This window comes from Micromys minutus (genome assembly GCF_963924665.1).
Source record: "Micromys minutus genome assembly, chromosome: X".
Classification (NCBI taxonomy): Eukaryota; Metazoa; Chordata; class Mammalia; order Rodentia; family Muridae; genus Micromys; species Micromys minutus.
The window spans coordinates 2,985,768-3,000,120 of NC_137970.1; the positions used below are offsets into that span (position 1 = coordinate 2,985,768).

Here is a 14,353-nt window from a genome sequence, read left to right on the forward strand (position 1 = left end):
GAAGTGTGAGTTCTTTTTTATCAACAACAACCAACTTCAGTTGATGATCAAGAAGCAGCCAACCTCACCAATAACTGTGAGTCACATCAAGTATTTCTGAAAGCAGCTCCCTCAAAAGAGACTTAAATGTCATAGAATTAGGTCTACAAATGGGAAGTTAATAAAAACTCATAATAGCATTTTTATTGCAATTAAGCCTTCATGAATGTGTGAAAATCAAGATGTTTTTATTTTCTGTTGAAAAACATTGGCAGCAGCTGCCTGTGAGTTCCTCAAATTGCCTCACACTGTTGTGACTCAATATGTATTAAAACAGAATACTGGAATCTTAAGTCAGAAGTGCTGGGGGCGGCCATGGACAGGGAGAACATGCCAATATGTCGGGAAATTGTGGCTTATATGCTGTAATGATTTAACACATTGGTGGCTTCTGTTCTAAAAAGGGCAATTTAGTCAGTGGCTTCCAATATTAAATCAACCAACCAACAAACAAACGCATATTATCCAATCCATTGAGTTTTATCTCAAATTTGACTTTTTTCTTTTTAAACTTTCAGGTCACATTTGATCCAGAGGTATTTTTCAACATTCTGCTGCCTCCAATTATTTTCCATGCTGGATACAGCTTAAAGAAGGTATGAGCATTGTTTGCCAGTGGTTTCTTAAGATGGTTCTCCTTTGTTCCCCAACATGATGTTTTCATTGATTATTTGTGAATTTCACATAGTGTACCCGATCACTTGGAGGACATTACCAGACCTCCCAGCACCTTGTTACACATGTGACCTACTCTCAGAGAAAGAAGAAGGGAAGAAAAAGAAAAAAATACCAGGTTCAATTTTTGTTGCCCATATACTCACTGGAACATGGTCAAACTCCCAGTGGTCTGACCCTTTAAAGAAAAAACTGAGTTCTTCCCCACCTGCAGGAGCATCAGAAGCCATTAACTGTGAACAGCTACACTTCAGCATCCCTCTCACAATTTTTAAGAGTTCTTTTCAATGGTTTCCTGTTTCTTTTTTTCTTTGTTTGTTTTTTTTTTTTTTTTTTTTTTTTGGTGGGGGAGTGGAAGTCTCAGTGTTGACCTGGATAATTTCTAGTTTTCCCCTTAAACTCTCAGATTTCTGTGTAACATGCTACAGCCACTTTTGGAAACAGCATAATGGTTTCTTGTTAAAGTGAAGTCGATGGTGTCTTAAGCCTAACAGCTTCACTGCTGAGGATTTCATGAAGAGAAAGTAAACTTGTGTTCACACATACACCTGTGCCTTATTCTTCATACTGTCTGATTTGTAAGACAAAATCACAAAGTCACCAAAATGCCTTTCTGTGGGTTTAACTACAGTTAAACAAACTGTAGTATGCCCATACCATAGAAAAATACTCAGTGATCACATAGAAACATTATTGGTGTCCAATATGGATAGGCTTATAAGGCATTCTGCTGAGTCAGACAATCCAGATTCAGGGTTATATGCTATATTGCTTCACTTATGTAGCATTACAGAAATGGCAAAATTATCGAGATAGGGAACACATTTTTGGTTGCCTAGAATTAGAGATGATGGTAAGGTAGAGTTTGTGGAGACCATAGGGGACATTTTGTAGTCATGAAATATTTTTGTATGTTAGTATTTTTGTGGTGCCAAGAATGGAAAGCAAAATCTTGTGTACGTGCTAGACAAGTGCTTTACTCCAGGCCAGCTCTATTTCTTGACTGTGACAGTAGTTATACAATCTGCACATATGATAAAATTACATTGACATTGGACCAATATCATTCTCCTAGTTTTGAATACAGTCCTATAGCTACATAAGATACAGTTGATGGTGGTGGTGGTAGATGAGGGGTACTGAAAACCTTTCTACAATGTCTTTGCTATTTCAGTAAATTCATTGTTTGTTCAAAGTAAAAAAAAAGTTTTAAAAAATTTAACTATCCTCCTTATTGGGGATCAATATACTTGACAAAACAGCTTTTTATTTGAAAAACCAAGTACTTTAAATCTGTCTGTCTGTCTGTCTCTTTCTGTCTGTCTACTCATTCGTCCATCCCCCATCCCCCACACCCATCCATCGATCCATCCATCTATCATCCATCCATCCATCGATCCATCCATCGATCCATCGATCCATCCATTCATCCATCCATCCATCCATCCATCCATCCATCCATCCATCCATCCATCCATCCATCCATCCATCCATCTATCTATCTATCTATCTATCTATCTATCTATCTATCTATCTATCTATCTATCTATGTATCTATCAATTGTGATGATCAGCTCCCCAAAGACCTTCCTAGGATAACAGCTACAGAGCTTATTCAGCTCTTTGGAGAATGAGAGACAAACCTTCCAGTTCTAGAGAAGAAAGATATTGGCAGACAGTAAAACTCAACATTTTTATGAATTAGAGAATAACTTCTAAATGAAGAAACTGTGGCTACATTAACTGAGAAAACTGTATTATGAACATAAAAGAGGGTGTCACAACAAGTATTCAGATATTCAGTGGTTAATAAAGGAATACTCAGAACAATTTTGTACCAGTAAATTATATGTGGCAGGGAGAAGTCAACCTCAGGTGTCATTCTTCAGGTACCCTCTACCTCATTTCAAAAAAAGATAATTATCATTTCCTGATCTGAAACTCTAAGTCTGGAAGTTCCAGGGATCTGTTTTCTCAACCTTCTCAGCACTGGGATGATTAGTGTGCACCTTACCTTTGTGTGTGTGTGTGTGTGTGTTGTATACCCATGACTGTACAGGTATATGTACCTGTATCAAGTCAGCCTTGGTCATTCCAATTCCAGTATCCACAATAGTGAGGGTTCGATTTCTGCCTGAAAGGCAAAGATCTTGACCTCCTCCTCCTCCACTGGTTGGTCTTGGGTCTGGGTTTCCTCAGGCATTTTGGCTGAATGAGCATGCACAGAACGTGACTAACTGCACCAGGACACTGAAGCAACTGGATAGTTTATTTTAAATGCCTAATCTGAATATATAATCAAAGTCATAGGTGCTTTAAAATGATAGCAAATCATAGGTTGTAAAAGCTTCTCTAATGGTTGAAAAGCACTTTATTTTTGCATAACCCTCCCTTTATCAGCTCTGTTTTCTTAAAAGAAACCCAAATAAAAAGCTTTCCCTGTTAACTAATTGAACTTGTTTTTGACATGCTAGCCTTCTGTGTTACCAAACATTAGTGTCTTTCTTTTTTAAACAATCCTTATTAAGTCACCAGATAGGTGGTTGTTACTGTGCTTGCCATCTCTGATTGCACCTAGTGTTGATTAAATGAGTGATAAAGATTTTACCATTTAACTAATGGTATATAAGTACATTTGGATCATTTGATATATGATATATTCTGACTATACACATATACACGAATACATATATATTATATACACCTCTGCACCCACTTATCTTTTTTCTACCTTGAAAAAAGTTGCCATTGGATTTTGCCTTTGGTTTTGTGCCATTGCTTGTACTTTGTTTATAGGGCACTAGTATTGGAAAAATCATATAGGCAACTTTTGTGTCTGGCTCTTTCTCACATACATATGCACACATGAGCACACACACTGCAGATTATGGGAATGGGTGTGAGACTATTGATTCCTGAGCTGTAGGAATATATGCTGAGAATGACAAATTACTAACTGGAATCTCCAATGGATTTCACCAAAGTGAACCTTGCTGTGGTCATTGCTGGGTTTAGATTCTTGAAGGCTTTATTTGGATATGCCACTATCTCTTTTTCTCTCTTCATGGCATTCTGTGCCTAAGAGAGAAGAGTAGGGACAAGTCATGACTATATTGTAGACACATAAAAATAGAAAGAAAGGGCTAGTCTTTAATTCAGTAACTCCTGTCCATTTCTCCTCAAAAAGCCGAGAGTGGTGGAGATTGAGAAAGCAACACACTGGAGTCCAGAGACAGGCTCTCCAGTTCCTGGTTATAGTATGTTATATGTATGACTTTAGGAAACTCTAAAGCATGTCATAGAACCTTATGTTTTTTTCATGTAAGATGGTTCAAGAGCCGAATATGGCAGCTCATGCCTTTAATCTCAGTACTGGGGAGGCTAAATCAAGAGACTTCCAATAGTTTAACGCCAGCCTCGCTAGTGGGTGAGTCCCCCTGTCTAAACAATAACTGATAATTTAGTTCAGTGGTGAAACACTTCTCTAATATGCATAAGATTCTAAGTCAATCTCCTGTATGGCTAAAACAAACACAAACAAACAAGCAAGCAAGCAAGTAGGCTAGCAAGCAAGTTTGAATGAATCCTCACTGGGATGTTGTGAGAATTGGATAAGCTAGTACATATGAAAGTACTTTGTGTATTATGAAATGTGCATTTGGGTGCTAATATAACATACAAGCATGTGGAATATCTTTTCAAAGTAAAAATTTAATTTAGCTGGTTTGAATAAGAAATGAACAATTTGTGGTGGTGGAGAGAGATTCTGGGACATATTATGAAAATATTCTGGTAGATTTACATTTTTGGTTTTATGCTTTAGCTGATACCATGAATGTAAATTTATTTAATCTGTGTTTCTAATAATCCTGGAAATAATTGGTCAAAAGAAATTCAAGTGTCACCACTCTCATTGGTGCTGTGAACCCAAGAGAATGGAGTTCTAGGGTTTTAACTATACAAACATGAACTTCTTGAATTGAACTCTAACCATTCTCACTTTCCATTCCTGTCTGTATTGTCTATCTTTTTTGGGCTCCAAAGAGTAAAACAGATGATATAAGAAGATATAATGAGGTATCTCATGTCCCATAAGCATATATTTAGGAGAGTCTATTTTCCACTATCAAATTAAGTAGAATTTTTCTTAGAAGATACTTTCCCATTCATTTGTTTCAGACTTACATCTTTAATGATCTTCTAAGATCCCACTAGAACTAGCAGGATCATGGAATAAGCTGATCTTTGTCCAGTCTCAAAAAATAGTTGGTCTACTTATATACATGTGTGCACATGCATACACTTAATACAACTTGATATAAGCTGGAATTGTTTTATCTGCAATTACTAGATTACAAACAGTGTAGAATACCAGGTTTTAGAGGCATTTAATGTCAAGTTTTTCTTTATATTTTTGATTCTTTTTTGCTTGCTGTCAAGAATTACTATAATCCCCCATCCCCTTTTTTTTATTCAGAGACACTTTTTCAGAAATCTTGGGTCGATTCTGGCCTATGCCTTTTTGGGGACTGCTGTTTCCTGCTTCATTATCGGGTAAGTAATTCTTTGTTGTGCAATCAGTCTAACAAACTACTCAAAGGAGTGAGCTTCATCAGCTTTGGTACAAATAGTATCTTAATGCTGTGTGAGGATGGCAGCTTGGATAGAGAGTTATCCTGTCCAGTATGGCAGTTGTTAGCTACATGTGGGCATTAAATTTAAACTAAGAATAGTTTAAATGAACTAAATTTACTAGATCATAATTTCTTATAGCACTCCATGATAAAAAGAACCAGGTATCTCTTACTCTAGGGCTGGAAAAGGAACTTTACATGAAGACTGAGTATCTTTTAATACCAAAGAGTAATCAAATGCTCAAAAGACAGTAGTAAAGCTACAAGGCATGCCACAGGAACCTAAAAGCCAACCTGGAAATTCTCACTATAGCCAGAGCCCATCAGTAGCTGAAACACAACAAATGAATAGCTTTAAATTAGATTATCATATAGAGTATAAAATAAATATCTCTGAATCTATAGAGAAAAATACATGATTTGATGAAGAAACAAATGAGAAGAGGCACATTCATATGCCAAATTGTAGATAAGTGTTATGGGCATATCCCCTTCAAAGATGTAGAACTTAGACCTGACTCCAGATCTTCACTGCAGCCTAGCTTTAAGTGTAGGCTGTATGTTGTAGCTTCTTATAAAGAATATGGTCCAGAAAGTATGGAAAGAAGAAAGTAGCTTGAAAGGTGAGAACATGGAAAACATTGCAAGTCATGTCATTATTATCTGTCCTTGAGATTTGTGATGAGAAGGACACTGCCTCCCTGGTCATCTGCCCCAAATATATCATCACCTCTGTCTTGAGAAAAGCCAGACAAAAAGCACTCTGCAAACTTTCTGACCAGCATTGCTCAAAATTGCCAAGGTCATCAGAAACAAGCAGTGGCTGAGAAACTTTCACAACTTGAAGGAGATCAGGAGATTTGATGACTAAATGCTATGTAGGAGTTCAGATGGGATCTTGCAGCAGAAAGGTGATATTAGGCTTTAAAAATGCACTAGCAAATATGAATGTAGGAAGAACTTTTAAAAATAAACTGGAAAGTTGGAGATAAATGCAAGAATCTTCTATTCTTTAAAATGAGGGTCTTGGAGTTTTTCTTTACAAGGTGACAGATAATTGGAGAACACCAGGTTCCCCAGCATTGATGATGGGAGGCAAGATTGGTATGAGGCTGCCAGAGGGAAACCTACGACTTAGATCAAGGATTTTAGTAAAAAGAAATGGAGAAGGAAGTCCGCTTTCAGGAAATGTTTGAAATGTATGAACATGTAAGAAGCCTTCGATAAGCAGCAAAGAACAAGTCAGATCTGTTCCGTAGTAGATCTGCCATGGACTGAAGTTGAGCTGATAGGAGCAGTACCTGGCACACGCTAGGCAAACATTAAGTTCTAGCCAGTTCTTATAAGGATTCCATTCTGCACTGCAAACACATTTTTCACCTCTGGCTTAGCCGTTCCATTATTCTAGTCAGTAAAGACACGATATATAGTTTAGACTATTAAAGGGTAGACTGTGACATGGTCCTTACCATCACAAATCTCATTGAATGGTTGACTATAGTATACAGTTAGTTAATTCTATGTTATTTTTTTAACCCTTAAAGCTGCTATCATTGCTGATGCATGCATGCATCAGGCAAACAGATATATACACACACATGTATACTACATGGTAGGATATTTTCAACACTTAATGCTGTTTTCCAATTATAATCTGCCACATAGGAAGTTTGCTCCAGCCAAGCCGAAATATTGAACATGGTGGTCTCTATTAGACCTTGTCACATTCTACCCAATATAATAATAGCTACAGTTAGCCTGCCTCACCCAAACAGAGCAAAAGGCCAGGTATATCAGTGGGGACACTGGTGATCTAGTAGGATATTTCACGAGGGTTCTATCTCTACCATCTTTGCACTACTTTTTGATGGAGATATTAGTAATATTCTCTCCAGCTTTACCAGCCCCTTAAATTCTATGACTCAAGATAAACTTTCTTATAATTCTACATTTATAGTGATTTATTATACATTATTTCAGGCTCTGTCTTCCATGTTCTTCTATCACCCAGTTGCTTAAGATCTTTATGATTCCTCAAAGGCCATACTTCACAGTTGCTATAGTTGGTAATATGAACAACTTTTAAGAAACATTTTTTTACTATGTTGATCCTTCCAATCCATGAGCAAGGAAGATCTTCCCATCTTCTGAGATCTTCTTCAGTTTCTTTCTTCAGAGACTTGAAATTCTTGTCATACAGACCTTTCACTTGATTAGTTAGGTTCACACCAAGGTATTTCATATTATTTGTGACTATTATGAATGCTATTGGTACCCTAATTTCTTTCTCAGCAAATGGCCATCTTGCTGAAAACAATCTACAGATTCAATGCAATCTCCATCAAAATTCCAACACAATTCTTTATAGAGTTTGATAGAGCAATTTGCAAGTTCATTGGGAATAACAAAAAACCAGGATAGCAAAAACTATTCTCAACAATAAAAGAACTTTTGAGGGAGTCACCATTCCTAACTTCAAGCTGTATTACAGATCAATTGTGATAAAAAATTGCATGTGATAAAAATTGGTAGAGACAGGCAGGTAGATCAATGGAACAGAATTGAAGACCCAGAAATGAACCCACCCACCTATGGTCACTTGATCTTTGACAAAGGAGCTAAAAATATTCAATGGAAAAAGGACAGCCTATTCAACAAATGGTGTTGGCTCAACTGGCAGTCACCATGCAGAAGAATGAAAATAGATCCTTTCCTATCTCCTTGTACAAAGTTCAAGTTCAAGTGGCTCAAAGACCTTCAAATAAAACCAGGTACACTGAAACTATTAGAAGAGAAAGTGCGGAAAAGCATAGAACACATAGGCACAGGGGAAATTTTCCTGAACAAAACAACAATGGCTTATGCTCTAAGATCTAGAATCAACAAATGGGACCTCATTAAATTGCAAAATTTCTGTAAGGCTAAGCACACTGTCAAGAAGACAAAATGGCAGCCAACAGATTAGAAAAGAATATTTACCAATCCTACATCTGATAGAGGGCTATTATCCAATATATACAAAGAACTCAGGAAGTTAGACTCCAGAGAATCAAATAATCTTATTAAAAATGGGGTACAGAGCTAAACAAGGAATTCTCAAGTAAAGAATACCAAATGGCCAAGAAGCACCTAAAGAAATACTCAACATTTCTAGTCATCAGGGAAATGTAAATCAAAACAGCCCTGATATTGTACTTCACACCAGTTGGAATGGCTAAGATAAAAATCTCAGGTGACAGCAGATGCTAGGGAGGATGTAGAGAAAGAGGAACACTCCTTCACTGTTGGTGAAGTTGTAGGCTGGTACAACCACTCTGGAAATCAGTCTGGTGGTTCCTCAGAAAAATGGACATAGTACTACCTGAAGACCCAGTTATTCCACTTCTGGGCATATACCCCAGAGATGCTCCAACATACAACAAAGACACATGCACCACAATGTTCATAGCAGCTCTATTTATAATAGCCAGAAGCTGGAAAGAACCCAGATGTCCTTCAGTAGATGAATGGATACAAAAACTGTGGTATATTTACACAATGGAGTACTACTCATCTATTAGAAATAATGAGTTGATGAAATTTCTAGGCAAATGGATGGAACTAGAAGCTATCATCCTGAGTGAGGTAACCCAGTCACAAAAGAACACAAATGGCATGCACTCACTGATAAGCAGACAGTAGACCACAAAAGCTCTGAAAACCCAAGAAACAATTCACAGACTTTATGAAGATCAAAAAGAAGGAAAGCCAGAATGTGGATGGCTTAGTTCTTTTTAGAAGGGAGAACAGAACACTCATGGGAGGAAATACAAGGCCAAATAGAAGAGCAGGGATTGAAGAAAAGATCATCCAGAGCCTGCCTCACCTGGGGATCCACCCCATATGCAGCCACTAAACCCAAGCACTATTGTTGATGCCAAGAATTGCTTAGTGGCAGGAACCAGATATGGATGCCTCCTCAGTGGCTCTGCCAGAGTCATATAAATATAGTTGGTGATGCTTGCAGCTAATCATTGGCCTGATCAAGGGAACCCCAATGAAGGAGCTAGAGAAAGCACTGAAGATCCTGAAAGGGTTTGCAACCTTATGGGAAGAACAACATTATCAACCAACCAAACCCTCCTGAACTCCCAGGGACTAAAATACCAACCAATGAGTACACATGGAGGTTCCAGTTGCATATGTAGCAGAGGACAGCCTTGTCTGGCATCAATGTGAGGAGAGACCTTTGATGTGTTTTCCCAATGTAGGGAAATGTCAAGGCACTGAGGTGGAGAGGGTAATTGGGAGAGGGATCACCTTCATGGAATCAAGTGGAGGGGGAGGGGGGATGGGGATGGGAACAGGGTCGGGAAGGTGATAACATTTGAAATGTAAATACAGAGACTATCCAATAAAATAATTAAAAAAGAAACATTTTAAGAAATATTCAGGGGTTGAGAGTATAAGATGGTGCAGTTTACCTCACATGCACAAAGCCTTGGGTGGTGGTGTTTTATGCCTGTAATTTCAAACTTGGGAGGCAGAGGTAAGAGAATCAGGAGTTCAAGGATATTGTTGAATACATCAGAAGTTGAGCACCATCCTCTGCTCCTTAGTGAGTCTAGGCCTGATTGGTCTACAGGAGACTGTGTCTCAGCTCTCCACCTCCATTCACACAGAAACATCAACAATAGGGAAAGAAATATTCAGATGCTTCTACAAGATGATAATAAAGTACAAGCCAGTCCTTCATGCCAAAGTTTTATTTGTTTAAGTTCCTGGTAACTGTCCATTCATAAAAGCTGCCTATTCCTTTCCTGAATCTTCCTTAAAGCACACTATTTTTAAAAGCACTCTAGTACTCTGTTTCTATATGTGCAAGATTTTTCCCTGACAATGTTCATCTCCCATCTTACAGAAATCTTATGTATGGAGTGGTGAAACTCATGAAGATTGTGGGCCAGCTCTCTGATAAATTTTACTACACAGATTGTCTATTTTTCGGAGCAATTATTTCTGCTACTGACCCAGGTAATTGGACATTTGGTTTGATCCTTATGTTACTATAATATTTAAATCTTATCAGTTTCAAAGAGTCATTGATTTTTGTTACAGTAGAAAGACTGTGGCTTTACCAGGTGGTGGAAGACTGCAATAGTAGTTAGATCTAACAGACCTTGGCTTCTAAGAGAAGTATGTGTTCACCTTCTTTGTTAGTTTGAATAAGATGTCTCCTATAGTCTCCGATATTTTAATATGTAGTTCCCACTTGGTGGTGCTGTTTGGAAAAGCTTAGAAGAAGTGGCCTTCTTTGAGGAAGTACATTGCTGGAGATAGGATGTCAAAGTTTAAAAGCCTCATGTCATTGTTAGTTCATTCTCTGTGTTTGTGGTTTAAAATGGGAGCTTTCAGTTTGCTCTAGTCACCATTCCTGGTATTGGCTGACTTCTGGGGAATCTATAATGGTGATGGGCTCTTATCACTCTCGAACCTTAAGCCCTAATAAACTGTCCCTTCAATAAGTTGCCCTGGTCATTTGTTTATTATAGAAAAGAAACTGTACCTTCTTAATGTTTTATTGTAGGAAAATAGCATGCAATGCAGCATCTTAATCTCTGAGCATATGGTTCAGTAGTGTTAAGTATTGCCTTGTTTAGCAAATAATTTCTTAAACTTTCTCATCTTTTACAATGGAAATCCTCTAAACTCATATATCAACAAGTTTGCTTTTGCTTTTCTATCCAGCTTCTGACAACCACCTGCTTTTCCCTCTATAAATTTGACTACTATAATTTCCTCATGAATATGAACTCTTAGAATATTTGTCTTGTCATTGACTCATTTTAGTTAGCATCCTGCAGCATCAGTTCATTCATGGCAGAGCGTATGCCATGATTTCCTTCCTTTTAAGGTAGAAAACTATTTCACATTTCGCTTATTGAGTCTTCTATTTAAGGACACTTGAGTTCTCCCTACCTGCATTTCCCTCTCTACAGGCAGGTAGGCCGTATTGGGAACCCTGATTCTTGGTTGAGACGGTAGAAGCCCTGTGAACTATAAGTGAGACAGCAGGAAGCTTCCCAATCTCTAGAGTATCAGGAATCTTCACTCTGCAATAAACATTGCACGGCCCCTCAGGGTGTTGGCCATGCTCCAAGTACCTCCTCTGCAGGAGGAAGTAACGTGGACCTCATCCAGATCAGCCATGCCCCAAGTTCCTCCCCTGTATGTCGATGTGACTGCAGGTCAAGTAAGCAGATGTGACTCTAGGCAGAAGCAGGATCGCCTCCAAATATGTAGACAAGATCTTCCCAAGCCCTCAGGCCAAGCCAATAGTAAGTGCTGGTTGTCAGACTTTGAACCATTTCAAAACTGTATATATACTAGAGCTTGGGTTGAGAGAACATGAGATATGTGTAAGTATCATTCTACTGCCTGAGCGAGAGCTGATAACACCTCTGACTGGGAAGAGATTTTCTCTCCCAAAGCTTATTATATCCTGATCCAAAGCCTCTCACTAGCTTGGTTTAGCCTGGTCCAACGCTCCGTGGCAGTGGTGGAAAAGTGGGCAAGCCCAGCTCAGCAGCAGAGGCAGCTAAACTGGGTTTTCTCTTCATTTGCTTGAGCTCGCGTGCCCCGTCAAACCCAGCAGTGGAAGCAGGGAGACTGGTCTCAGTGAAGCAGCAACCAAACCCATTTTTCCCCTTCCATTTGCCCAGAGCTCACATGTGCTAGCCAGACCCAGAGGTGGAGGTGGCAGAGGCCACCCCTGTTTCTAGCCAGAGAGCTGTGTGGTATTTCTGGCACCAGGTCCCACACCTCTCGTTGTTTCCTTTAGAATGTGGACACAATGTGAACTGTGTTCTACTTTTCAGCATGATGCTTTCATGTTCCTTTAGGAAGGGTGCTGTTTTGCTTTGAATAAGGTTTTTCCTTAATAAAAACAGTTGTATTTATAAACATTTTGTGCAGAGTTTTCCATGAATACCACACTATGATGGAATTTTTTTTTTACGTTTTTTTTTTCTTTCCTTTTTTTTAAACGACTTTATTTTGCAAAACAAAGATAAATGTAAAGATTTTAAACATTTTTTGCTTAAAATTATACATTTTTGTCAGTACTGTTTTTTCAGACATTAAAATAAATTTTACATAAAACCATGTGAATATGTTTTTTAGTCAGTACTTGATTTTTTTCAAGGGCTTGACAGTATGCATTGAAAACGTATTAGTTGCAATAAGCGTAAAGTACATGCAAAACAAAACGCAACATGAAAATAGTCAAAGTCTTCTTGCTTTGTGAATATATGTATATTTTTTGTTTTCTTTATTTCTTGGACTTCATACAGTCTGTGAGTTGTTTCTGGGGGAGTGCAAGCCTCTGGGGTTAGCATCCCACTATCAGTGACTGCATATTATGTCTGTTCTTTTGTGACTGGGTTCTCTCACTCAGGATGATCTTCTCTAGATGCAGCCATTTTCTTAAGAATTTGGTTAAGTCATTGTTTCTGGTGGCTGAGTAGTATTCCACTGTGTATATGTACCACAATTTTTGTATCCATTCGTCTTCTGAAGGACATCTGGGTTCCTTCCAGTTTCTGGCTATTATAAATAGAACCGCTATGAACATTGTGGTGCATATATCTTTGTTGTGTATTAAAGTGTCTCTGGGGTATATGCCCAGAAGTGGAATAGCTGGGTCTTCAGGTAGTACTATATCCAATTTTCTGAGGTATCGCCAGACAGATTTCCAGAGTGGTTGTATTAGCTTGCAACCCCACCAACAGTGGAGAAGTGTTCCTATTTCTCCGCAGCCTCGCCAGCATCTGCTGTCATCTGAGTTTTGGATCTTGGCCAATCTGACTGGTGTGAGGTGGAATCTTAGGGTTGTTTTGATTTGCATTTCCCTGATGGCTAAGGATGTCGAGCACTTCCTCAGATGTTTTTCGGCCATTCGGTGTTCCTCAACTGAAAATGATTTGTTTAGCTCTGTACCCCATTTTTTAATAGGGTTATTTGATTCTCTGGTGTCTAGCTTTTTGAGTTCCTTGTACACCTTGGATATTAGGCCTCTATCTGATGTGGTGTTGGTAAAGATCTTTTCCCATTCTGTTGGTTGCCGTTTTGTTTTCTTGACGATGTCCTTAGCCTTACAGTATAAGTCTCTTATTTTGTAGTTTTCAAGTTTTAGATGAACCAATTCCTAAAAGTGGAGTTAATGTATAGTTTTTTCTCCCTGTAACCTCAAAAACAAGCAAGATAATTTTAATTCCAGGTTAGAATGTCTAAAGCAATTCAGGGGGGGTTGGGAGATGACTCAGCAGTTAAGCATACTTACTGCTCATGCCAAGATCCAGTACTCAGATGGTGGAACACTAGTTCTAGAAGATCCACATGCAGGGACACCCTGCAATATGGGTATTGCAATGGGTATATAAATATTCATACATATAATATTTTAAAGTTCCCTTCCAAGGTATCATCTTTGCTTTCTCTGGGGTTGTAAACTGATACAACCACTCTGGAAATCAGTCTGGCAATTCCTCAGAAAATTGGACATAGTACTACCTGAAGATCCAGCTATTCCACTTCTGGGCATATACCCCAGAGACACGCCAATATACAACAAAGACACATGTACCACAATGTTCATAGCAGCTCTATTTATAATAGCCAGAAGCTGGAAAGAACCCAGATGTCCTTCAGTAGATGAATGGATACAAAAATTGTGGTATATTTACACAATGGAGAACTACTCAGCTATCACAAACAATGGCCTTATGAAATTCTTAAGAAAATGGATTCATCTAGAGAATATCATCCTGAGTGAGATAACCCAGTCACAAAAGAACAGACATAATATGCAGTCACTGATAATGGGATACTAACCCCAGAAAGCTCTGAACACCCCAGAAACAACTCACAGACTGTGAAGTTCAAGAAGAAAAAAAGAAAAGAAAAGAAAAAACCATATGCTCAATCCTTACACACCAAGAAAACTTTGACTAATTCCAGGTTACATC

At 38.3% G+C, this 14,353-nt stretch overlaps 1 protein-coding gene across 2 annotated transcripts in view; it reads left to right on the forward strand.

Moving 5' to 3' along the window:
* SLC9A7 (solute carrier family 9 member A7) overlaps positions 1 to 14,353 on the forward strand; it is a gene marked incomplete at both ends in the record, with an annotated part of 163,209 nt that overhangs the window by 89,828 nt on the left and 59,028 nt on the right. For both annotated transcript variants that reach the window (XM_080909638.1, XM_080909639.1), the window contains 3 exons: positions 558 to 635; positions 5,192 to 5,268; positions 10,249 to 10,361. In XM_080909638.1, coding sequence (XP_080765764.1) covers positions 558 to 635; positions 5,192 to 5,268; positions 10,249 to 10,361 — 268 coding nt within the window. The remainder of the gene's footprint in view (positions 1 to 557; positions 636 to 5,191; positions 5,269 to 10,248; positions 10,362 to 14,353) is intronic.